The following is a 24,637-nucleotide window of genomic DNA, read 5'->3' on the forward strand; positions in this document are numbered from 1 at the left end:
TCGCCCTGGAGAAGTCAAATAGCTGAGCTTATAGTCTGAGCGAGGGGTCCTACAAACTCATGTGGCAAAGAGCAGGATTTTAGCGAAGAATGAGAAGCCATGATCCTCTCTGTAAGCTACCATTCTGGGAAGGGGACCATGCTTCACTTTTAGTGGTTGAGCACTCAGGCTCCATTCAAAAAAAATATTAGAATACTGAAGGAGAATTTTGAGAGCCTCTGAGCGAGAGCGAGAGGGAGAGAGAGAGGGACGGAGGGAGGGAGGAAGGGAGGGAGGGAGAGAGAGGAGAGAGAGAGAGAGAGAGAGAGAGAGAGAGAGAGAGAGAGAGAGAGAATCTGTACCTTGCTCCATCTGTACCTTGCTCCGTGGAGTGTATTGGATGGATGGAGCCATTCTGCCAATGTTGACGTTGCAGTGTGATGACACGGGGTATATGGTGTGCAAACATTATTCAGTTATGTGCACTGAGGCTCCTGGACATGGATTGGTAGGTAGATAGATGTCTGATGGGTTTGATGCTATCTACTGTGAGGAAGGCACAGATTTCATGCTGTGATGACCTTGCCTTGATCTCAAAGGAGTGATCTGATCCCTCACCCATCAGCTACCTCCTTGGAATGGCTGGTGCCTCAAATAAAGACATCCTTGAAAAGTTTTTGTTGCCTAAGCACAAGACTTAGGGTTGTCACTTCGTGAAATAACGAGAGTGTTAGTACTTTGAAGGGTTTCATCTTTTTCTTTTAAAGTTTTTTATGTGCAACTGTGTTTTTCTATATGTATGAGTGTGCACCCTATGTGTGCCTGCTTCCTGCAGAAACTAGAAGAGGGTGTTGGATTCCCTGGGACTAGAGTTACAGACAGTTGTGAGCCACCATGTAAATGCAGGGAACTGAACCCTGGTCCTCTGCTAGAACCAGTGTTCTTAACCACAAATCCATATTCCATACCTCTCTGGGATTCATTTTAAATGATAAAGCTGATGTAGGTTAAGTTGAGTACCTCTGCACATTTCGACTTAAGAATCTGTAGGACTTTTATTTCTTTTAGTTTTGATTGGTGTGTGTATGTGTGTGTGTGTGTGTGTGTGTGTGTGTCTGAGTGTGTGTGTGTGTCTGTGTGTGTGTCTGTGTGTGTGTCTGTGTGTGTCTCTGTGTTTGTCTGTGTGTGTGTGTGTCTGTGTGTGTGTGTCTGTGTGTGTGTGTGTGTCTGTGTGTGTGTGTCTGTGTGTGTGTGTGTGTCTGTGTTTGTCTCTCTGTGTGTGTGTGTGTGTGTCCATACAGCAGGGGTGTAGAGGTCAGAGGACAACTCTGCACAGGGATCAAACTCAGGTGGCCAAACTTGGCATCCAGTCCTTTACCTGCTGAACCATCTCACTGGCTTTCGCAGGGCCTTTTAGATCCTTGAGGTGTATACAGGTCACCTGTGACTCTTTCTAAATGGAGACGTTGACTCAGAAGTTTGCTGAGCAAACCCCGAGACTCCTGTGTTGGAATCAAAGGGCCCAGAGACAAGGGCCCACTCTGCCACAGACTGTACCTTGAGTAGTGTGAGTTTAGTCAGCCTGTCCCCAACGACCACCTGAAATAATTTCTTTGGATTTTCTAAGTTCAGTAAGTAAAATATTTGGAGGTAGCAAGCTCAATTTAAGTTCAAAAGTGATAAAATCTCTATTCCTCACAAACAAAGGAGTTTTTTTTTCTTTAAAAGCAAAACTATACTGTTCACCTTTAAATGACATCAGGGCACGTGGGAAAAGCACAGGGCAGACATTCCCAGGATTGCAGCTCTCCACAGGGGGAGCAGAGGTTGAACAAAGGGATATGAGGTGTGCCAAAGCTATCATGGCTGATGGGCAGCTCTGTTATTTTTTACGTGTCACTTGGGTTTGATTTGCGTAAAGCCCGTGCCGTTTGCTGGATTTCCACATTCGTAGTGGTGATAATCTGAGGTTTGTGCCCCATTTGCTTAGAGTATAAAGTGTCAACCATTCCGCTTAGGGCTGCCTTGAGGTCACTCTTGATGAAATATGAATGGAAATATGTAGAGCATTTTGAACTGAGTTTTGGGAGTTACAAACTATCACTAATGAGCTGTCCAGACCATGACCTCTCAGAGGTACAGATATTTTAAGTTCAGTTAAATGAGACAAGGCAGGTTTGGATTGTGAGCAACAGTAAGATGGGGTGGCTTTTACATTTATATCCTCCAAATTTGAATTTTTCATCATTCAGCTGTACAGTTTGAAACAGGTTAGTTAACTTCTGTTGCTCTCATTTCTCCCTATCTGTGAAATGGGTATAACAACACTTACATAAGTTATATCAAATTTTAAATAAGATTATGTCCATATGTACACGTCTGTCTGTCTGTCTTTATGTATATATGAAGCTCGATTCCAGGAGCATGCTGATTTATTTATATAACACTTGTATAAAGTAACTTAATTCAACGCAAGCTGCTTATAAACAGTAGAAATGGGATTTCATGATCCCCAGTTCAGAAACTGTGGTCATGGCCTTTGCATAGGCCTTTGTACAGCAGTCTCAGTGCTAACAGCTCTCTCTTCAGTTCTGAGCACTGGCTGTAAAAGTACGAGGTTTCTACAGAAAGCCCTAACAGGAACCAGAGCAGAAGAGTGGAGAGGTGAGAGTGGAAGACAGCCGCCTGGTCTAAGGCTAGATTCTTCAACTGAAACCATCGGTGTTCTTTACTTGAACATCAAGGAGGTTAGAGATGGTTTCCAGGTGCTTCTGAGAATCAAATAAGGTGCTTCGAAGTGACTAGCACGGTCTGGTTCACAGTCACGTTTCAACTGCTATTACAGCACATGAGAGAGAAGTAATTCAGTGGGGTTGTTGTTGTTGGTTGGTTATTTTGGTGTTTCATTTGTTATAAAAGTAGTTTTAATTTGCCTGGGTGATTGTCATCTCCGAGGCTTACTCCCTCCATCTGTTAACTGAGGTTTAGAAACTTCTGTCTGCCATACACTCTAATCTTGGCCTAGAATGCTTTCAGCCTCTGAGACTTACTGCTGAACAAGCTCACCGTTTCTAGTTCTTTCTGAGCTTTTGCTGGCTGGTTCAACTCAGCTATTCTGACTCAAACGCCTCCCCAGGCTGACTGATTCAATCTGGCTTCTTTCCCTGAACCACTCCTGAATTGCTCTAGTTGGCCTCAAACTAACTCTAGCAGTCTGTTCTGATTTTCTGGCCCCATCTCGTTCTTTGGCTTCTCCTGTCTTCACCAGTGTCTAGCTTGTTCTCTCTATTCAACCTGTCTCTGAACAATGGTCCCCGTAAAACTGCCTCTTCCCTCCTCTCCCAGCTCTTTGCATTGCTCCCTCCAATAGCTTCCCTGTCTTCTCTTCTCAAGAGAGTTGGGCATATCCTATTCTGTCAAATCTTTCTCTGATTTGTCACTTAGTCTGTCACTCAACTAGACATCTTTCAAATCTGGGTGCTTCTTTCTACAAACTAACTTTACCTCCATTGTTTCAGATTAAAAGTATGCACTAAGGGCGTGCCTGTATTCAGGCCAGAGGGATTAAAGGTGTGTGCCAAGGCTGAGACGCATCACAACTAAAAACAGCTTTCTCTAGTAAAAAACACAATCTTGGAGTTCACATTGTGGCTAAATATTCTGCAACAGTTTGTTTTGAGACAATATCTATGTAGTCCTGGCTGGCTACAAATTCTTGGCAATCTTCCTTCTTCACCCTCCCAAATACAAGAACCACCACACCCAGGAATTAGTTTTCCTACTCAGGATTTTGGCGTGTGTCCTAATTGTGGAGGCACATACAAAATAGACGAAGAGGTGACACATTTCCCCCTACATTTGGACAGTAAGAACATCCTAGACTGGTGACTGCTCTGCCTTTCCTAAGTGGGGGAAAATGTGTCATAGAGAAAGGAACATGGATTATGGTATCAGGAAGACGTTCTAAGCTTGGATTGTGGTATCAGGAAGACGTTCTAAGCTATCTCTTTATGCTCCTACCACTATGTTCCACAGTAAAATATCTGGGGAGGGCTAAGATGATGGCTCAACCATCAACGTACTTGCCTGTGATGGCAAGGACTTGAGTTTGATCCTAGAATTCTTGTAAAAAAAAAGTCATGCTTGCAATCTCAAAGCTGGAGGTGGGGTGGGTGTAAAAACTTGAGGAAAGCTGACTAGTCAGCCTAGGCTAATGCTCAAGTTCTAGGTGAACGAGATCCCCTATCTCAACGAAAAAAAGTCAGTCAGCTCTCTTCTGAACAGGAAGAGTTCCAGTAGTTGTCTTCTGGCCTTCACACGAGCCCATACATGTGAGTGCATACGAGAACACACATCTACACATACGTGCACACCTACATAGGAACTCACATGCCAGTCCAGGAACACGGAATGATAGGGATATATTCATTCCGCCTAGCTGCTGACTCACATAACTGGGGAGGGAGTGGAAAATCCATTTGACATGTGCCAAACACCGCTTCCATTTACTCACACACCCCAACAATCCAAATGGTCTTGTTTGTTTGTGTTTTTTAATCGATGAAATCATCATTCAAAACAATCAACAACGGCACTTTGGGATCTCACTGAGATCAATAGAGATTTCATTTTTGGGTAGTGAGTTACAGATAAAATTTATAGCGGTTTTAGATCTAAAGATCTATTTCAGAATGAACCAGGAGGGGAAAGGGAAGTTTCTTTTCCTAGTTTCATTTTTGAGTACTGACTTTACTGGCCTCAAGGTTAGTATGTATCTAAGGATGACCTTTGAACTTCGACTCCACTTCCCACATATGGGAATTCTAAGAGTACAGTACCGTGTTTGTTTTATGCAGTGCCGGGGCCTGAACCCGGAGCTTTGTGAATGCTAGGGAAGCCCTCTACTGAGGAACCCCCAGCCTCAGCCCATATTCATGTTTTCCTATCATTATTTTGAATATGGCATCTATTGGAGATAGTTTCTAGAAAACATTTGTCTGGCAACTTTACTAATTTCTCATCTGGAGATTAGTCTTTTCCAAATGTTTATTGAGTGTTACTAAGACCAACCCTCCTCCCCCTGCCTAGTGACATACTTTCTCCAAAAAGGCCACACATTCTAATAATTCTACTCCCTGTAGGTCAAGCATTCAAACACATGAGTCTATGTGAGGCCTTCAAACCACCACAGCTCCCTCATTAAAGCAAGCAAGCAAACAAACAAGCAAAACAAAACCAGAGGGGGGAAAACTGGCTTTCCTGGAATTGCTGTGCGACCATGAGCCAGGTTACTTAAACTCTCTGAACGTCAGTCTCATTTGTGAAATGGGGATAATGGCAGTGCTTATGTCACAGGGATAGTATGAAAAGCAAATTCTTATGATGTGTTTAGATCAGTGTTTGGCCCACGGCACTGTTAAATGGTGCTTGTTCTTGGGATCCGGGCAGGTCATATGGTTTTGATAAACGCACACTGAATATATGACAAGCTTCCATACCGTAGGAAGCACGACGCTTAGCACACAATTTGACTCCTTTGCTGGTACTTGGCAAAGAACCATCGGCTTGCAGACATTCACTGTGAAGGTGTCCCTAAGAAAACAGGGAGCTAAGAGACCAAGTCTGAAATAATAAAGAGCCACAGAGTGGTGGGGAAAAAGCTACATTGGAATTGAGCCTACGAGGATTCTGAGTTCCTTTCTGAATACAATGCTTAGTGAGAAGTCCCACGCTCAACCAAACAATCTCCACACAAAGGGAGAGAAAACATAAACAAACTGCAGAGAAAATCACAAAGATGAAATGATCAGAAATGTTCTCACAGGAGTCTCTCAGAGTCAGGAAGAACTTGGTGCGTTGGGGTGGCCAAATGGTCGAGATAAGAAGGAATGCTCTAAAGCTATACCTAAGTCCCCTGTCCCTGCTCTCCTTCTCTGCATGGTGGTCCATTTTAGCTCCTGCCACTCATACCTACATTGTAGACTCATCATCCCGGTGATGTCATTTATTGATATTTGGCAAGGATATCATGAGCGCCTTGAGGCTTAGCTTCTACGGTTTCACATTCATAACCGTCTTCATGGTGGATTTCATTTCCAAATTATAGATGAGAAAGCTGGAATTTGTAGAGAAATTTGGTGTCAGAGGATGGATTCATGCCCAAGGCTATGTGTTTCCAGTGTTCTATTCCTTGCCTTGTACTTTGCTCCCTCCATGTTTGCCCTGGGCATCAAATGCATCAAGGACATCCCCTTTCCTGGCCATACAGGGGAGACCTATTAGGGAACTTTTCTTCAGTTAGCAACCACAGCACATAGACCCCCAAAAGCACTACCAAAGCCTTCTCAGTGTGGTTTAGAGGCACTCCCTGCTTTCACAAGTATTTCAGTTAGGGTTTTACTGGTGTGAACAGATACCATTTATACAGACAACAATTTAATTGGGGCTGGCTTACAGGTTCAGAGGTTCAGTCCATTGTTATCAAGATGGGAACAGGCAGGCATGATTCAGGAGGAGCTGAGAGTTCTACATCTTCATCAGATGGGAGACTGGCTCCCATGTGGTTAGGAGAAGGGTGTCATCGCCCACACCCACGGTGTCACACCTCCTCCAACAAGGCCTCACCTTCTAATAGTGCCACTCCCTGGGCCAAGCATATTCAAACCACCATAACAAGGTAGTTGTCTCAGTTAGAAAGATACACAAAGCATTTGACAGAGTCTTAAAAGCTGGTCCCCATCAACGACAGGTCCTTAGGGGAGCTTCTCTGATTTCATTGAGGACTTGGTTGTGGACCAAAACTCTACAGGGATTTTGCTATTTTGCCATTAAGTGCAAGCTAGAATGCCATTGGTTTCTGATTTAGGTGCTTTCTTTTTTTTTTTATTATTAACTTGAGTATTTCTTATATACATTTCGAGTGTTATTCCCTTTCCCGGTTTCCGGGCAAACATCCCCCTCCCCCCTCCCCTTCCTTATGGGTGTTCCCCTCCCAACCCTCCCCCCATTGCCGCCCTCCTCCCAACAGTCTAGTTCACTGGGGGTTCAGTCTTAGCAGGACCCAGGGCTTCCCCTTCCACTGGTGCTCTTACTAGGATATTCATTGCTACCTGTGAGGTCAGAGTCCAGGGTCAGTCCATGTATAGTCTTTAGGTAGTGGCTTAGTCCCTGGAAGCTCTGGTTTCTTGACATTGTTGTACATATGGGGTCTCGAGCCCCTTCAAGCTCTTCCAGTTCTTTCTCTGATTACTTCAAAGGGGTCCAATTCTCAGTTCAGTGGTTTGCTGCTGGCATTCGCCTCTGTATTTGCTGTATTCTGGCTGTGTCTCTCAGGAGCGATCTACATCCGGCTCCTGTCGGTCTGCACTTCTTTGCTTCATCCATCTTGTCTAATTGGGTGGCTGTATATGTATGGGCCACATGTGGGGCAGGCTCTGAATGGGTGTTCCTTCAGTCTCTGTTTTAATCTTTGCCTCTCTCTTCCCTGCCAAGGGTATTCTTGTTCCCCTTTTAAAGAAGGAGTGAAGCATTCACATTTTGATCATCCGTCTTGAGTTTCATTTGTTCCAGGCATCTAGGGTAATTCAAGCATTTGGGCTAATAGCCACTTATCAATGAGTGCATACCATGTATGTCTTTCTGTGATTGGGTTAGCTCACTCAGGATGATATTTTCCAGTTCCAACCATTTGCCCACGAATTTTATAAAGTCATTGTTTTTGATAGCTGAGTAATATTCCATTGTGTAGATGTACCACATTTTCTGTATCCATTCCTCTGTTGAAGGGCATCTGGGTTCTTTCGAGCTTCTGGCTATTATAAATAAGGCTGTGATGAACATAGTGGAGCACGTGTCTTTTTTATATGTTGGGGCATCTTTTGGGTATATGCCCAAGAGAGGTATAGCTGGATCCTCAGGCAGTTCAATGTTTTAGGTGCTTTCTTATGAGAGTCTCTTACTTATGCAGTTATATATATGTATATACACATACATACATACATACACATATATATATATATGCTCCTTCCATATCTTTTTACATGTATATGATGTACATGTATATGGTATATCTTCTGTTATTTTATTCATATTCTTTGTGCCATGATTTTCTTCTCATCTGTTCTCCTTTTTACTCTTCTGCTGATATCCATCATCTCTTGTCCTCTAGGAAGGTCATATGCATTGCTTATCTCCTTGGGGCATTAAGCTGTCCACCTTTAACATTGATTTAATACTACGTAAAGATAATCTCCCACCTTATTCCTTGGATATCATTCTCTGCAGGTTATGGAGTACATTAAAGGAATTCAGACACTTGGTTCTAGAAGAATCTTAGATGCTTTCATTCACACATCTTCTCTAGTAAACCTAAGCGATGAGGCAATGTTGTGTTTGTTCCAAGCTTGACACAGAGGCAGAGTTTGTAGTCATGGGTGGCATAAGCCAAATACAGAATCCGTTCTGTTTCTCCCTCAGTACTGGCCTGTTCTACAATTGAATCAGCTCATACGTGTTAATTAAAGGGTAGAGGCAAAAGCATTAGCATCTATCCTTTTCAATAGTTTAATCTTCGTAGCAGGAACAAGTGCAGCATGATATTCATTCCTCCTTGTTTGGAGTGCTCTAATGCAGTTACCCTTTTTTAAAAGCAACAATCACCACGACACAAAAAGACCAAAAGACAAGTGAGTAGGCAAATGTACTGTCTCGTCTACATTGAGGACTCATAGTCCATTAGAATCCTTTTGCATTTTGAGTAAACAGTAGGAGTTGGGGTAGGGTAGCAGATTCATAGTTAATATGGTTTACCATTAATATCAGGATATAATGTAATAGCAGATACCAATCATCATAATGTCTCCACTTCCCAAGTCATTTATAGGATGGAACTATTATAATTATCACATATAGTATATATATGTATATATATATATTTGTATTTTATAAAGGAAATGACCATTCCTTTTATTAGATTCTTTAAAAGGCTCATAGAGTCTATTATGCACTATTCATATCAGAAAAGTCAGACGATGCTTGGTGTGCTGGGTCTCATCTGCTGGAATTTTAGTGTTTATTAGAGGAAAATGTTTGAATTTCTATTTATTTATTTATTTATTTATTTAACTATCATTTTTCTCTTTTAAAAGCTTCCTTTCTACCTGCTACTCTAACTATGACCGTGGACAGGGGAGATAATGTGAACATATCCTTCAAAAAGGTGTTAATTAAAGAAGAAGATGCAGTGATTTACAAAAATGGTGAGTCTCTTTCATTGCCTTCTGTTACTTCCATCCATGAGCTACTGGATGATGATTAATATATTAGATATTATTATATCACAATTGCAAGGGTAGTTGCCTAAGAAACTGCTGTGACACAAGCCTGTTAAAGTCTGTGTCTAACAGAAGACCTCGCAGACAAGGTGCTTGGTTAGTTAATCATGCAAAGTGAGGTAGGGATTTAAAAAAAAAGAATGCATGTACATGCACACACATGTAAAGTGTAGGTGCATTCAATAAAGGTTGATTGTGACATATAAGTAGAGTCTCAAACCTAACCAGGTAAGATCAACATGGTCTGACTTCGAGGTTGCTTGGTTATAAGATAAACAAATAGGTGTGTTTGGGCACAAACTTTTTTCCTCCACTTTTTTCCCTCGCCAGGTTCCTTCATTCATTCAGTGCCCCGGCATGAAGTTCCTGATATTTTAGAAGTGCATCTGCCTCACGCTCAGCCCCAGGATGCTGGTGTGTACTCGGCCAGGTACATAGGAGGAAACCTGTTCACCTCGGCCTTCACCAGGCTGATTGTCCGGAGTAAGTGATGGAGAGGCTACTGTTCTATACTGATGTGGTTGTTAGGATTTGTAGTTTCAAGTTATGGCAACCTGCAATGCTACCTAAGTAAGATGGAGGGATAGCAGACAGGATACCAAGCACTCTTGAGAATTTTAGAGGTGGCTCCGTGGTTAAGAGCACTTCCAGAGGTCCTGAGTTCAATTCCCAGCACCCACATGGTGATTCACAATCATCTGTAACAGGGTCCCATGCCCTCTTCTGGTGTGCCTGAAGAGAGCAACGGTGGAGTCACATATATAAAGTAAATAAATCTTAAAAAATAAAAAGGAAAGAGAGGTCAACAAGCAAATTGCTGACAAGATATGTTCTAGTGAAGGTGTGGGGTTCAGAAGTGGGGTTGGACTAAATGGTCTATGCTTTTCATGTAGGAGGTTGTTATCACAGATAAGAGCCACAATGCTTTACCTCCGTGTTTTATATTCCCAGTAGAAAGAATTAGCTTGGTCTACCGTGCATAGATGTTAACCAGCCTAAAGCAGGAAGCCACAGGCAAGAGTAGAGCCATAAAACAGAAGCCAGAGTTGCACTGCAGGACCATCTCCATTAGAAAGTAGAACTGAACTGAGGAGGATGGTCTCTCTGGATACTGGGATGTGACTATTACAGGAGAATAAGTTGGGTCATCTGGGCTCCTAGGTAAACATCATTTCCTTCAAGTCTCATGCGCTCTAGAGCATTTAACTCTCTAGTGTAAAACCATAAGAGCTAGAACTAGGGAAAACATCCATGTCCACTATAGGATAATCAAGGTGGAAGGAGCCAGCATCAGTAATTCTTATGGAACAATTGACTTACAGAAAGCAGGAGACTTGCTTCAAATTCCCCTCAGCCACGTTCAATTTGTGGTATTAACACTCAGGCCTTCAGGCCTAAATCTCTGTAATTCAGTGTTTTGAAAAGCATTAACTGTATTGAAGTGTTGGTGTTAAAGACAAACTATAATCCAATAAACCCATCTCTCGTGGGTAATTCCCAGTAAGAGCTGGTATGTATATAATTAGATAACTCAACATGACAGTATAGTGGTAGAAGTATGACAAATGTGGTTAACTTAGTTTGTTCCCCGTGCCAAGACAAAAGATATAAAATAAGGTGTGATATAGACAGGATTATTTGAACTTGAATCAAGGGAAATCTGCCCCTATCCCCAAAACTGGCTTTCTTTGCAGTGCTGAGTTAAAACCCATCTTTAAAGGAAGTTTGTAAATCTGTAGTATTCAGCTTTCGATGTCTAGCTCTTCAATTATTTCTCAAATTCTCCTCCAATTTCCCCTTTACTCCACTACACAGGAGAGGCCAGATGGTAAAAGAGCAGTCTGACTCATTTCTTAAGATAGCTCTTGTCGGATATAATGCTGTATACTCAAGGACTCCGGCATAAATAGGGTATGCTGTCTTGGAGCAGAACCACTAGACTAACACATGTTCGTTTGAGACTGGGAAAACCAGAAGGGTTTTCCTGCTCTTAACGCTCACTTGAGCACATAATTGCTGACGTGAGTGTGTAGGCTCCACTAACACCGGCAAGTCTCCAGAAGATATCTCCTGGATATCTTATTAATTATTAATTAATTGATACTAATTAATCTTGCAGTTTAACCCTGTTTTGCCTCCACCTGGAGACTGTCAGATCCCACAGGTAAGGGCTTGGTTACATATAATTGTCCTTATTTTGCTGCAAGTTGAGAACTGCCGGTCATATTCTATGCTCCTGACTGAATAGCTATAAATCAAGGTTTCTCGAGCTTCCATTCTTTGCTGTGATGAATCACTAGGTCATTTCCCAGAACTCAGAGAAATAATTTAGGTTTATTATAGAGAATACTAAAGAGGATCCAGAATAACAGCCACAGGGCAGAGGTACACAGGGCAGGGTGCAGGGATGGGGGAGGTAGTACTTCCAGGCACTTTCCAGGAGCCTTCTAATCCAGAAGTCCCCTCAGCGTTATTCAATCATTATCCAGCCTTTCAGCCCTTAGCCCTCCCTAGAGATTAGTCTCCAAGTCGTCTTTCCTGTTTCTGGTGATCCTTATCATAAAGTTACTAATCATAAAGTTACCACTATAATTAGCATTCAAAAGTATTCTCATTAGCGTACGAAAGGTGTTTATTACTTTGAGGGTTTTAGGAACAGTGTGCCAGGAAACAAGTGTAGGAACCAGACATTTATTTATTAATATATCATATTGTCATCTGGAAAATGTTTCAAATCTTTAAACATTTAAACTAGCACATCACGAAAGTCTCCTAACTTGGATTTCCAAGCGCTAGGTTTCCAGAATGGAGCCACTACCACATCAAGTTTACAGCTTTGTGTATATGTCAAACATGAGTACGGATTAGAGTTTGGAGCTCACTGGGCCTCTGTATAGTTTTCTGGTTGGAGTATATGATGTTGCCTGTGTTAGCATATTTAACAAAGCTATTTGAGAAGCTCAATGGTATCTAAAGTCATTCAAAGGGCGTTTGAGTGGGGCTATGCTTACCCTATCTAACAGCAGCTCCCCAGTATGACTTACTACCTCTTTCTGTATGAACTAAAGCATAGAAACAGATGGTGCTTTAGCATTTTGTCTTAGAAACCCCACTGGTACGTTTATTGATTGCTTTTTAGCACACATTTTTTTCATGACAAAAGATTTCTTACAGCATAGGTCTTATTTTCCTTTGCACGCCGTGAATATATGACTTTTCAAAATATAGCATCGCAAAGCTTAAAAACTAAGTCACATAAATGAATATTATTTGATTATCAACAAACTCTAGCTTCTCCATCCTAAGAGATCACCCCTGCTATCCTCTGGAGTCTTATTCTTCTTAGGATTGGAGATGAGGCTGAGCTATCTCTACAGGCAGACACTAGGCTGGAGAACAGTTTCGCGTATGAAGAGCCCGCTTCACTTAAATGATCTGACTTTATGTTTATTGTGTGTAAGTGCCCCGTAGCCTGGCTCACATCAATTATGTGGTCTTTCTTCTATTATATGCTAAGGAACACAACTATTAGCTTTCAGACATCTTGCAACTTTATCTAGGAAGTGAGGTTGGTATGTGTTGATAGTTTTCAAGATTATTTTGGAGAAAATACTGATAGCCAGGAGTTCTTGCCAAAGAGAGTCTGAGGTTACATCAGCTGCAGGCATGTATCCAAGCACTATGAGACCAGTGCCTGGGGACAATGATACTGGCTCCCTACAGATGAAAACTGAAGCCAAAATTTCAGCCACAAAGAGCCATACCAGAACTCCTGAGTTTTCCGTACATTTGAAGTTATCGTTGGGTCTAATTAACGATCTGAAACCACCCATGTTGGAAGCAACTCAGAAAGATGAATCTAGGAAACATTTTATTGCCTTGAGCTGAGTTGTGCACATCTTGGTATTTTGCTTCACTTGTTTCTTATACACTTTCCAGCGGAAATAGTACATCCAATTGGCTATCCCTCTCTTTAGCCTAAGCCCTCCTCCACATACTCCAGGCTGAGTCTATTATGGGCTTGTTGGCTGTGGGTCTGAGGTTTGTACTTCTGTTAGGTGCCTTGGTGATGGAGACACCATTGATCAGGGCATGCGTTTTAAAAATGCTTCAGTCCTGGACCATACCATGAGCATGCCTAAGTCTCTTCCTAACTAATGCCTCAGCCTGGAACACATTCTCTAGCCTCGTCTTGCTGCTTCTGTGGTCCTGTACTCCCAGCTTGAGCCCTGCCCTCATGAAAAGCCTTCCTTTGTGTACTTTTCTATTGGCAAGGCAGGGTTTGGTATTCCTTGCCTCTGTTTCCATCATTTTTACTGTTTAACAATCTCATTCCATAGTTCACTGTTCACTTTTAGGGTGACAGACCTATATTTTGTCTTCATTCTCACTGCTCGCTAAAATGGCTGTCACGTGTTAGTTGCTCGATAACAATAGTTCATTTAGTGAATATGCTTTCCACCTCCATGTCTCCTTGTTTTGTTTTGTTTTTAACAATAGGATGTGAAGCTCAGAAGTGGGGACCCGACTGTAACCGTCCTTGTACTACTTGCAAGAACAATGGTGTCTGCCATGAAGATACTGGGGAGTGCATTTGCCCTCCTGGGTTTATGGGGAGGACATGTGAAAAGGGTAAGTGACTAATCGGCTTGAGCCCCGCCTTTCAAGGGCTTACGATTTGATTCTGAATCAGCCTTTGTATCTTTTCCTCCCACAGCTTGTGAGCCACACACATTTGGCAGGACCTGTAAGGAACGGTGTAGTGGATCAGAGGGATGCAAGTCATATGTGTTCTGTCTGCCAGACCCCTATGGGTGTTCCTGTGCCACAGGCTGGAGGGGGCTGCAGTGCAATGAAGGTAGGCAGCACTTACATGGACAACAGGGGAAACTGCAGCTGGAATCCTGAGGCCAAGTTAGCTGACAACAGCAGCAGCATGCATTGGATTGCTTGTTAGATGCAGGGATTTAAGTCACAGATATTTTTTTAAATGAAAAGACAGTGTATTTGACAGTGAGATTGGATCTGGAGTAGATGTTTCTCCTGCATGTCACCTAAGGATCTTGTTAAAACACGGATTCTAACTTGCATGGTTCTGGAACTGGAGCCTGAGGTTCTGCATTTATATGGAGTCTTTAGGCAATTATGCTGCTGCTGACTTTTAGCTAATGCTTTGAATACAAAAATTAAGACAGATTTTATTCATTCATTTATTTATTTTTTGCCTTATGCCATAAAAATCAGGCTTTAGGACAGATCCAGATAGGATTTAAGGTTAAAGAGTAAAATTAACTCCTGTTACTCAAAGACCTTACTCAAGAACTAACAATTGTTACTGCCAAATTCATTAACAAATCCTTTATCTTAGACTTTATTTTTGTGCTTATGGTGAGGACACTTCAGATCTACACCCACCAATTTCGAAGTACATGATATTGTGTACCTGCCTGCACTTGACACAATATATTTCTAAGAAGGTCCTTAAACAGCACAACTGAAACTTTGTAACACATCCACACTTGCCCCACCAGTCCTTGGAAACCACTGTCCATACTGTTCCCTAAATTCCATCTACGGGAGAGAGCAAAAAATACCTGCCCTTCTCTGTCTGATTTATTCAACTTAGATAATTCAACTTAGACTCATACATGTTGTCAAAAACAATCACAGAATTTCCTTTCTTAATGAGTCTCTCTCTCTCTCTCTCTCTCTCTCTCTCTCTCTCTCTCTCTCTCTCTCTCTCCTCCCGTCTTTTCTTTCTCTCCCCCACCTCCCCACACAGAAAAGTTTTTTTTTATTCCCAGGTGTAGAGTTTTTGAATCCCGTGGTAATTATGTGATTGCTTTCTTGTGTTTTTAGGAATCTTCACAGTGTTTTGGTAGTTACATGTCTGTAGACAGTGTGTAGGTATTCTTTTCCTTATGCTCACTCATTTTTGCTATCTTTTGACGTATTGGTCCTAGCCATTTTAACAGACGCGAGGTGATGTCTCTTTAGGTTTTTAATTTGTGTTCCCTTGGATTTGTCTGACTGTGGGCTGCCAGTAGTCACACCCAGGGCCATGTGCATGTTGTGCCACATCTGTGGTCCTTCCCTGAAGCCCAGTGTTATGAAATATGTTTCCATGTTCATATTGACCATCTATATATCCTCTAAGAGATGTCAACATAGGTTCTTTAACCAATTTTTAAACATTTATTTATTTATTTATTTATTTATTTATTTATTTATTTACATCCCAAATGTTGCCTCTCTCCTGGTCCCCTCTTGTAGAGTTCTTTCCCCTATCCCCCTTCCCTTCAGCTCATGGGAAGGCAGCCCCACAGTATTCCCTCCCCCAGGCCCCCAGTATATCAAGTGTTTTAGGATTAGATGCTTCCTCTCCCACTGAGGCCAGATGTGGAAGTCCTCTGCTACATATGTGTCAGGGACCTTGGACCGGCCCATGTATGTTCTTTGGTCTGTGGCTCAGTCTTTTGGAGCTCCTAGGGGTCCATATTAGTTGACACTATTGGTCTTCCTGTGGGGTTGCCATTTCCTTGAGGGCCTTCAATCCTTCCCCTAACTCTCTCAAAGGGGTCCCTGACCTCTCTCCAATGTTTGTCTACGGGCATCTGCATCTGTTTCAGTCAGCTTCTGGATAGAGTTTCTCAGAGGGCTCCTATCTGCAAGCACAGCATAGCATCATTGATAGTCTAAGAGACTGGTGCTTGCCCATGGGATGGGTGTCAAGTTGGGCCAGTCACTGGATGGCTTTTCCTTTGGTCTCTGCTCCATCTTTGCCTATTCTTAAAAGACATGTTTTCTTGCTCTTCCATTACTTGAGCTTCTCCGATGTACTAGACAGAAACTCTTATAGTATGTGTGGCCTCTTTCCTCCAGCCCACTGATGGTTCTCCACTCTGTTGACTGCCAGCAGCCTTTTAATTTAATGCAAATCTTATTGTCTCATTGGCTTTTGTTCCCTGATCTTTCCTCAAATTGATTAAAAAAAAGATTTTCATGTTTTCTTCTAATAGGTTTTACAATTCGAGAAGTTGGATTCAAGTCATTAATTTATTTTCAGTTGATTTTTGTAGGGGGGTGGGATGACAAATACATTTTATTCTTCTACTTGTGATTGCCTATGTTTCTTCCACATTATTTATTGACATGACTATCTTTTTCCCATTGTGTAATTTTGTTCCTTTACTGAACTAATTGAATATATATATATATATATATGTGTGTGTGTGTGTGTGTGTGTGTGTGTGTGTGTGTGTGTGTGTGTTTCTGGGTTTTCTGTCTATTGGTCTATGTGACTGTTTTTGATGCTAAAATGTGATTTTTGAGTACTATAGCTTTAATTTGAAGTGCTATAGTATAATTTGAAGTTGTATGATGCCTACAGTATTGTTATTTCTTGCTCAGTGTCTTTGGTTATTCGGATTTTTTTATATGAAAGTAACATTTATTTGCTTTTTTTTTTTTTTTTGCTCCAATGAAAACTGAAAAATGAGAAGCACACCATTCCTCTCTTCCAAATGTCACTTCCCCTTTAAAACCTCCCTGGCTTCCTCTGCCCACATACATTCCACCCTGATTACAAGTAGTCTTTTTCAGAATACTGTACTGTGTTGTATGTTCTAGTAGAAAGTTACTTAACTATCTGGAAAGAAAATTGACTAAACTTTAAGTTTCAGTAAGTCTCACAAATGGCACACTACCGTGTACAATTCAGCAAAGTTGATGGATCATATGGAAGGAAACTAAAATTCGCCGTCGAGAGCCTCAGTTTTCCCTCTTCCTCTACACTAACATTAGTTTATGACACTTTTGCTTGCAGCATGTCCATACGGTCACTATGGGCCAGACTGTAAGCTCAGGTGCCACTGTACCAATGAAGAGATGTGTGACCGCTTCCAAGGATGCCTCTGCTCTCAAGGATGGCAAGGGCTGCAGTGTGAGAAAGAAGGTAAAGCAAGGTAACATGTGGTCAGGGTCATGTTCACCATGTCTGAGGAAAGCCCTACTGGTGTAATTCTTACCCTGGCATCGCCAAAATAAAACAACAAATACACGTTCTATGTCTTCCAATGGATCTGTAGTAGTTTCTTTGCTATTGCTGCGATAAGACATCATGACCAAGATACCTATAACAAGTTTAATTTAGCTTATGGTTCCAGAGGGTTAGAGTCTCTGATGGCAGAAGAAAGGCTTGACTATAGATACTTGGAGTAGCAGTTGAGAGCTATTGTCCTGATCCATGAGCAGGAGGCAGAGATAGTAGGGTGGGGTGAACAGAAAGAGGAGAATACACTGGTGATGTCCCAGAGGCTTTTAAAACCTCAAAGCCATTACCAGTGACACGTTTCCTCTGACATCTCCTAGCCACCCACACCAAACTGGACAGTCCTCTCCGAGAGCCTAACCTCTAATATAACTCTGATGCACAGCCCTCTTCCGTTTTGAATTGTTCTTCTCTTTTTAACTGAAAACGTTTAAGAGACACTCTAGGAAATGAGGGCTAGAACACTAACTTCTAACCCTGACATTCCTAATCCTTCTCAAATAGTTCCGCTACTCGGGACTAAAAAGTCAAAACCACCTGAGCCTATGGGGCTCACTCTCCTCCACACCAGCACAGGCGCCTCATAGTACCCTCGTTTCTGAGCAAACCAAATGCTTGCTGAGATCTTCATAGACACTTTTGCTGGCAAAACACCCATGTACATAAAAGTAGTAGAAAAGGAGCATGTAATACATTCTACAAGGGTAAATGTGATTTAGAAAGAAATACATTTCTGGTTCAGTCTTTGCTCAGAGCAAGGCAGCTGCCTTGGCTTTTTGTCCCTCTGATGAAATGGCAAGAAAGTCCGCAAGATGGCCTACAGGAGAGATCATACAATGTGACAAGACACCAGAGGGACTGAAGCACAAGAGTTACTCCTTTTGTGCTAATCTACTTGTGAGTAAACTAACTGTGTTCCTGTAAGGACTACATCAATTTTTTTCTGAGAGCATGACCCAGTGACTTGACTGTCTTGCATAGCTGGCGCATCTATGAAAGCCTCTGCGCTTCAAAACACTGCCATATTAAAGGTCAAGTTGCCAGGACAGACATCTTTGGGAATACACTTAAACCAAAATCCAATGGTGCTAACATCTCTCTATTTAATTAAGATAATCAGAATTTTCTTTTTTGGTAGAAGACTTTGTACTTTAATTAAAAGTCAATTAATTCTCAATGGTTCAGGTACTAGGCACATGGGTTCCTGACACCATCCATTGCTTTTGTTAATACTGGAAATTTTTTTTTCTTCGTTCAGTATGGCAGCACCATTTTTGGTTTCACTGTTGGCTAGAGATTGCTTTGGGAGCATTTATCTCATGTCTGTGACATAATTGTATATAATTTAAATCACTCCATTCTTATTATTTACACATCACTTACAGATTTCTAACTAGTGAAAGACCTCATAAACTTCCATACTGAGGATCATTTCGTTGATGAGAAACACTATGTGGCTGTTTCCTGAATTGAGGAAATTGATTATTGATTGATTGATTGATTTTATAAATCATTTTAAAAAACCAAGATTGGGACTAAAAACTAGGATTGGGGTAGTGTGTGGCTATGATGATTATTTTATATTGAGCACAGCACCACGGCAGAAGACCATGCACTTTGAATTCAGGAAGACCAGAGCATGAGTCTGGGTTTTGAGGTTCAGTCTCTTCTGTAAAGTAGAGATATTAATAGAATCCTCAAACTTATTAAGCAATGATAAGTTAAAATAGTTATAAAGCTCTCAGATAGTGTGGGTTTTAGTCTCTTTTTCTGTTGCTGTAACAAGATATTCTGACAAAGGCAACTTAAGAGAGAAAGGTTAGTTTTGGCTCAAAGTTCAAGGTACTCCTCCATCATGGTGGGGAAGCCAAGGCATCAGGAGCTGAAGAAGATGGTCACATTGCAACCAGAGTCAAGACCCAGAGAGCAAAGAGTGATGGCGCTCAGCTTGTTTCCCCTAAAAGGGAATGTCCCAAGTATGTCTTCTCACATCAAATAACCTAATCAAGAAAATCTCTTGCAGACATGCTCATAGAGCCATCTTCCAGGTGATTGTAAATTTTGTTCAGTTAATGTAACCACAGAGAGTGATCACCAGACTAGCTATGGCTGTTATGTGAAGATTAGACTGCATTGTTTTAAATTTTTTTTTAAATCTAGGCAGGCCAAGGATGACTCCACAGATAGAGGATTTGCCAGATCACATAGAAGTAAACAGTGGGAAATTTAACCCGATCTGCAAGGCCTCTGGCTGGCCACTACCTACTAGTGAAGAAATGACCCTGGTGAAGCCGGATGGGACAGTGCTCCAAGTAAGAACCATTCTTCACTATGTCTGCTTAGCACCATAAGATGGTTTCACTGCAGCAGTCTGTCTCCGAAAGCTGGATTTTACTCCAGGGCCTAACCCCTTCCTGGGTGGTGTGTTGTCATCTTAGATAAGTGCCATGTTGCATATATTAAATGCAGATACTGACTCACTGCAGTCTCACTTACTTCCTCTGTATGGACAGTGCTACAATGCCGGGTTGGGAATTTGTCATCACAATGGGGTCGTCAGATCTGAGTGTCAAGGATAGCCCCTATCCTACAAAACTGTCCAACTGTGTGTGCTGAACTATGTACAGGTCAGATGATGTAAGACCCCTACATTGTCTCCTCTAAATCCTATATTAAGAAGAGCAAGGAGGTCTAGGGGTCACACAGGGATCTTGAAGCCCGTGAATAAGTAACATACTGTGCTGTCATGACAAAGATTTTGTAATATATTGAGAACTATGTGTTTATTCCAATCATTAGGTTTTTTTAATTGAAAATAATTTTTTTCACACAGTATATTCTGATCATGGTTTTTCCTTTCTTGCCTCATCACAGATCTTCTCTACTTCCCCACCTATCTATCTAACTCCATGCCTTCTTTCTCTCTCTCTTTAGAAAAAAAAAGGTCAAAACAAACAAACCAGAATAAAACAAAGCAAACACAAGAAAAGAAAACAAAGACATGAAAAACACATACCCACTCAGAGATACACATATCCACAAACCCCATAAAAATGCAAAATCAGAAATCATAATAGAGAAGCAAAAGACAACAAATATAAACAACAGTCCCCCCAAACTAACAAAAAATCCAAACAAAGTATTATGAGCAAAATGTTTAAAAAAATCAGAAGTTTTACTCATAATGCTTAGTTTAGGTAATTTTTGTCTTGGCCCTTGTCTTAGTTAAGGTTTTATTGTTGTGAAGAGACAACCAAGACCAAGGCAACTCTTATAAAAGCAAATGTTTAATAAAAGCAAATGTTAAGTGGAGTTGGCTTACAGTTTGAGAAGTTCAGTCCATTATCATCGTGGTGAAGTATGACAGCCATAGTGCTGGAGGATCCAAGAGTTCTACATCTTGATCTTCAGGCAGCAGAAGGGGACTGTTCTCTTCAGGGAGACAGGAAGAGACTCTGGATCACATTGGCCAGACATGAGCATACATATGAGACCTCAAGACCCTGCCTTGACATACTTGACAGTCACATACTTCCTTTAACAAGGCTACACCTCTTCCAATAAAGCCATAGCTGCTAATAGTGCCACTTTCCATGGGTCAGGCATATTTAAACTACCACAGCCATCTTCTAGACACGGGGCTTCTCTTAAGTGGGGCTCCATTAGAGAAAACTAATTTTTCCTTTGAAAGTGGTTGTCAATAGGAGATAGCTAGGTTTATGGATGGGAGATTGTGTCTACTTCCTCTCTCAGCACAGGGATTCAGAACACCATCTGAATGTTCCAAGGTGTCTCACTCTCTATCCTGTTGAGGGTCTCCATATTTGTTCCCATCTGCTGTAGGAGGACTTGATAATGGCTGATCAAGACGCTGATTTATATGCATAGCAGAATGTTGTTAGGAGTCATCTTATTATTATGTTTCTTTGGCAGAACAGTGGTGTTTGTTTTCCCCTTGATCCCAATGAGCAGTGTTAGGCATGGATTCCATCTCATAGAGTGGACCTTAATCTAACCAGAGAGTGATTCATTACTCTACTGACTTTTGTGCCACCATTGTACCAGTATATTATACAGAAAGGTCACTATTGTAGGTGGAAGGGTTTGTAGCTTGGTTGGTGTTACCTTTCTCCTCTGATAGTATACAGAGTATCTTTCCATACCAGGGACACTAGTCATTAGGGGTGGAGGCTCTAGGTAGACACCAGCTTGACTTTTCAGTGCTCAGTGAGTAATGTAGGAGTTGTCTTCAGCAACAGGGCCTTACCATCAGTTGTGGAGACCAACAAATAGTCATGGCAACAGTCTGGGTTGTTTGAAGGTTTCCATGAGACCCCTTTGGCCAACAACTTGATTAGATATACCTTAATCCTGACTCTGGATATTTTACTTGGTAGCAAGAGAGATCTTGCTGAACCTTTGTCTCCCCATTGAAATATTCCATTCAAATATTTTTCATGTATTTCATGTAAAATTTTCATAGTGCTATATGAGTTTGCACTCCCAACCAGCAATGGACGAATCTTTCCCTTACTCCATACTTACACCATCATAAGCTGTCATTTGTTTGATGTGAGAAGAGACACATTAACTGTGGATGGTCCTTATCTAAGATTCCTTTTCCACACCCATGTGGTGAGTGTTTCTCCATAGTTCCCATTTGGGGTGTGATGAGATTAAGGTCCAGTCCTAGACTGTGAACACAGTTTCCGTAGTGTCACTTACTGAAAAAAAAAACTGTCCTTGTCCCATTGCATATTCTTAGCACTTCATTGCAGATAAGCTTAATGTAGACGTGGGGTCTACTTCTCAGCTCTCTATTTCTCCATTGGTCTGTGCTTCTTATCTCATGTCAAGGCCATGCTGTTTAAATCACTAGAGTTTTGCGGTATAGATGGAAATCATAAGGACCCTTGCATTTTGTTTTTGTTCAGTTTTTCTTTGCTGTCAATTCATTAATATATGTGTGAGCCTGTGTGTGTATATAGGTATATGTGCACTGTATAGGTCCAGGAGCCCACAGAAGCCAAAAGAGAGTATCAGATCAGGGACTAGAGTGACAAGTGGTTGTGAGCTGTGATGTGAGTGCTAGGCATGGAACCCACATTGTTTGAAGGAGCAATAAATGCTTTAACCTCTGAGCCATCGCTCCAGCTTCTTTGTGGTCTTGTTATTATGTGGGTTTTTCAAATATAAAGAGTTTCAAAGATTAGGAGTTTCACTGGTGTTTTTTTACAGAGAGTGCATTGTTTGCTTCATGTATTATGAACCATTTTAACAGTATTTATCCTATTTAATCAAAAAGACACGATATCTTTTCACATCTTTTAGCAATATTTTATACTGTTTTTATTATAACAAATTTTTACCCCTGACTAAGATTTCTAGTTCCTTATTGAATAAGAATGGTAATAATGGAATACCCTTCTCTTGTTCCTAATCCTAACAGAAATAATTTGTGCTTTTCCACATTTAATATAATACGAACTATAGACTTTTTTATGTATAAATCTTATTTTTTTATATAGGGTTTCTTATATTCTGAATGAAGAGATGTTGGATTTTTGTCAAAGGCCTTTTCTATATCTAGAGAAATAACTATATAATTACTCTCCTCTAGTGCTTATAATCTATAATTTTCTTATTTTGTTGTATCTTTACATGGTTTAGGTATCAGAGTAATTCTAGCTTTGTAAACAGAGTCTGGTAATGGTCCTCCTTTTTCTATTATGGAACTCTTTGAAAATCTTCAGTCTTAGTTATTCTTTGAAGGTTTGGCAAAATTCACCAGTGAATCCATCTGGGCCTGGTCTTTTTTAGATGGGAGACTTTTATTATTATTATTACTGCTATAGTAGACCTGCTTATTGTATATCTGTTTAAACTATCTCATCTTGGTTTAATTTTCATAGATTACATGCATCTAAATAGCGACCTATTTCTTTAGATATATTCTAAGTTAGTGAATGTCTTTATATTCTATTGCTGTGAAGAGACAACCTGATCACAGCAACTGTTATGAAGAAAGCATGTAAGTGCAGCTGGATTGCAGTTTTAGAAGTTTAGTCCATTCTCATTGTGGCCGGAAGCTTTGTGGCATGCAGGGGACACGGTGCTGAGTTCTACCTTCCACTGAAGTCCACAGGCAGTAGGGATAGAGAGGCTTCGGTCTTGGCTTAGGCCTTGGAAAACTGCAAAGCCGACTTCCAAAGATACACTTACTCTCACAAGACCACACATCTTAATTCCTCTCCAGTAGTACCACTCCCTGATTGCTAAGTGTTCAAACACATGAGCCTGTGGGGGCCATTATTAGTCAAGCCCACAGTGGAATATCTACTTTAAAGTAAGGCCTGAAGATTTTCTTCATGCCTTTTGGTATCTTTTGTAATAGTTTCTTTTTCATCTCTAATTTCATTTACTTGGCTTCTCTCTTTTGGTTAATTTGATGCTCCATTTTGCTTATATTTTAAGAGCCAATTCTTGTGTTTTTCATTCTCTGTATTTTGTTGTTCTTTGTTTCTATTCGTGGATTTCTCCTCTGATTTTAATGATTTCTTAGCATCTACTGACTTAGGGTCTGGCTTCGTTTTCTAGAACTTTAAGGTGTATCATTAAGGTAGTATCTTGTCTTTTGTGGATTTCTTGTAGGCAAGAAAGAAATGGTTCCTACTTTTTTTAAAAAAATAGTATTTACTAAAAAAAGGACTATGCCTTTTGAACAAGAAATTGAGATCATTAATATTCGAGTTAATATTGAAAGGTGTGTATTGATTCATGCCATTTCATTGAATTTGTAATGTTTGGTAATTTTCCTCTCTTGGTTGACTATTATTTTAGTGTGGATTAAAGTCTTCTCTGTAGCAGTAAATATTAAAAAAAGAATCTCTACCATCCTGCGCTAATGCTGTCTTCCGTGGGCCATATGACATCTGTGGGGTGTTTTTCATCTCAGTCAACAAAGCGTCTCACCTGCTAAGCTCCCAGTCTCCATCCCACACTGCTGACGGCTAGCTACTCTCTGACCTCCACAGCAGCCGCCCTCTTAAAACTCTATCATCTAGTTCCCAAGGCAGATCACCGCCATGCCACTTTCATAAAGAGACTGTCTATCTCATGGCTCTCTTACTTTGGACTCTGCTCATATTCCCAGCATCTGCCCCCTGTGGTTATGGTCATAACTCCCAGTTACCCGTTGAAATCAAAACTCAATAAGCTTGTAATTTAGCACTCAGATTTAGATCTTAAATTCTCAATACACAAAACGTCCACACAA

At 41.0% G+C, this 24,637-nt stretch overlaps 1 protein-coding gene across 2 annotated transcripts in view; it reads left to right on the forward strand.

Annotated features, from left to right (window-relative positions):
* Tek (TEK receptor tyrosine kinase) overlaps positions 1-24,637 on the forward strand; it is a 126,721-nt gene that overhangs the window by 42,076 nt on the left and 60,008 nt on the right. Inside the window, exons 3-8 of one of the 2 annotated variants that reach the window (NM_001105737.1) lie at positions 9,126-9,236; positions 9,642-9,794; positions 13,812-13,943; positions 14,029-14,169; positions 17,137-17,265; positions 19,522-19,673. In NM_001105737.1, the coding sequence (NP_001099207.1) occupies positions 9,126-9,236; positions 9,642-9,794; positions 13,812-13,943; positions 14,029-14,169; positions 17,137-17,265; positions 19,522-19,673 (818 nt within the window). Of the gene's footprint in view, positions 1-9,125; positions 9,237-9,641; positions 9,795-13,811; positions 13,944-14,028; positions 14,170-17,136; positions 17,276-19,521; positions 19,674-24,637 lie in introns of those variants that run through there. The other variant, XM_039110892.2, reaches the window with a different exon arrangement.

Source organism: Rattus norvegicus, chromosome 5 (assembly GCF_036323735.1).
Source record: "Rattus norvegicus strain BN/NHsdMcwi chromosome 5, GRCr8, whole genome shotgun sequence".
Taxonomy (NCBI): Eukaryota; Metazoa; Chordata; class Mammalia; order Rodentia; family Muridae; genus Rattus; species Rattus norvegicus.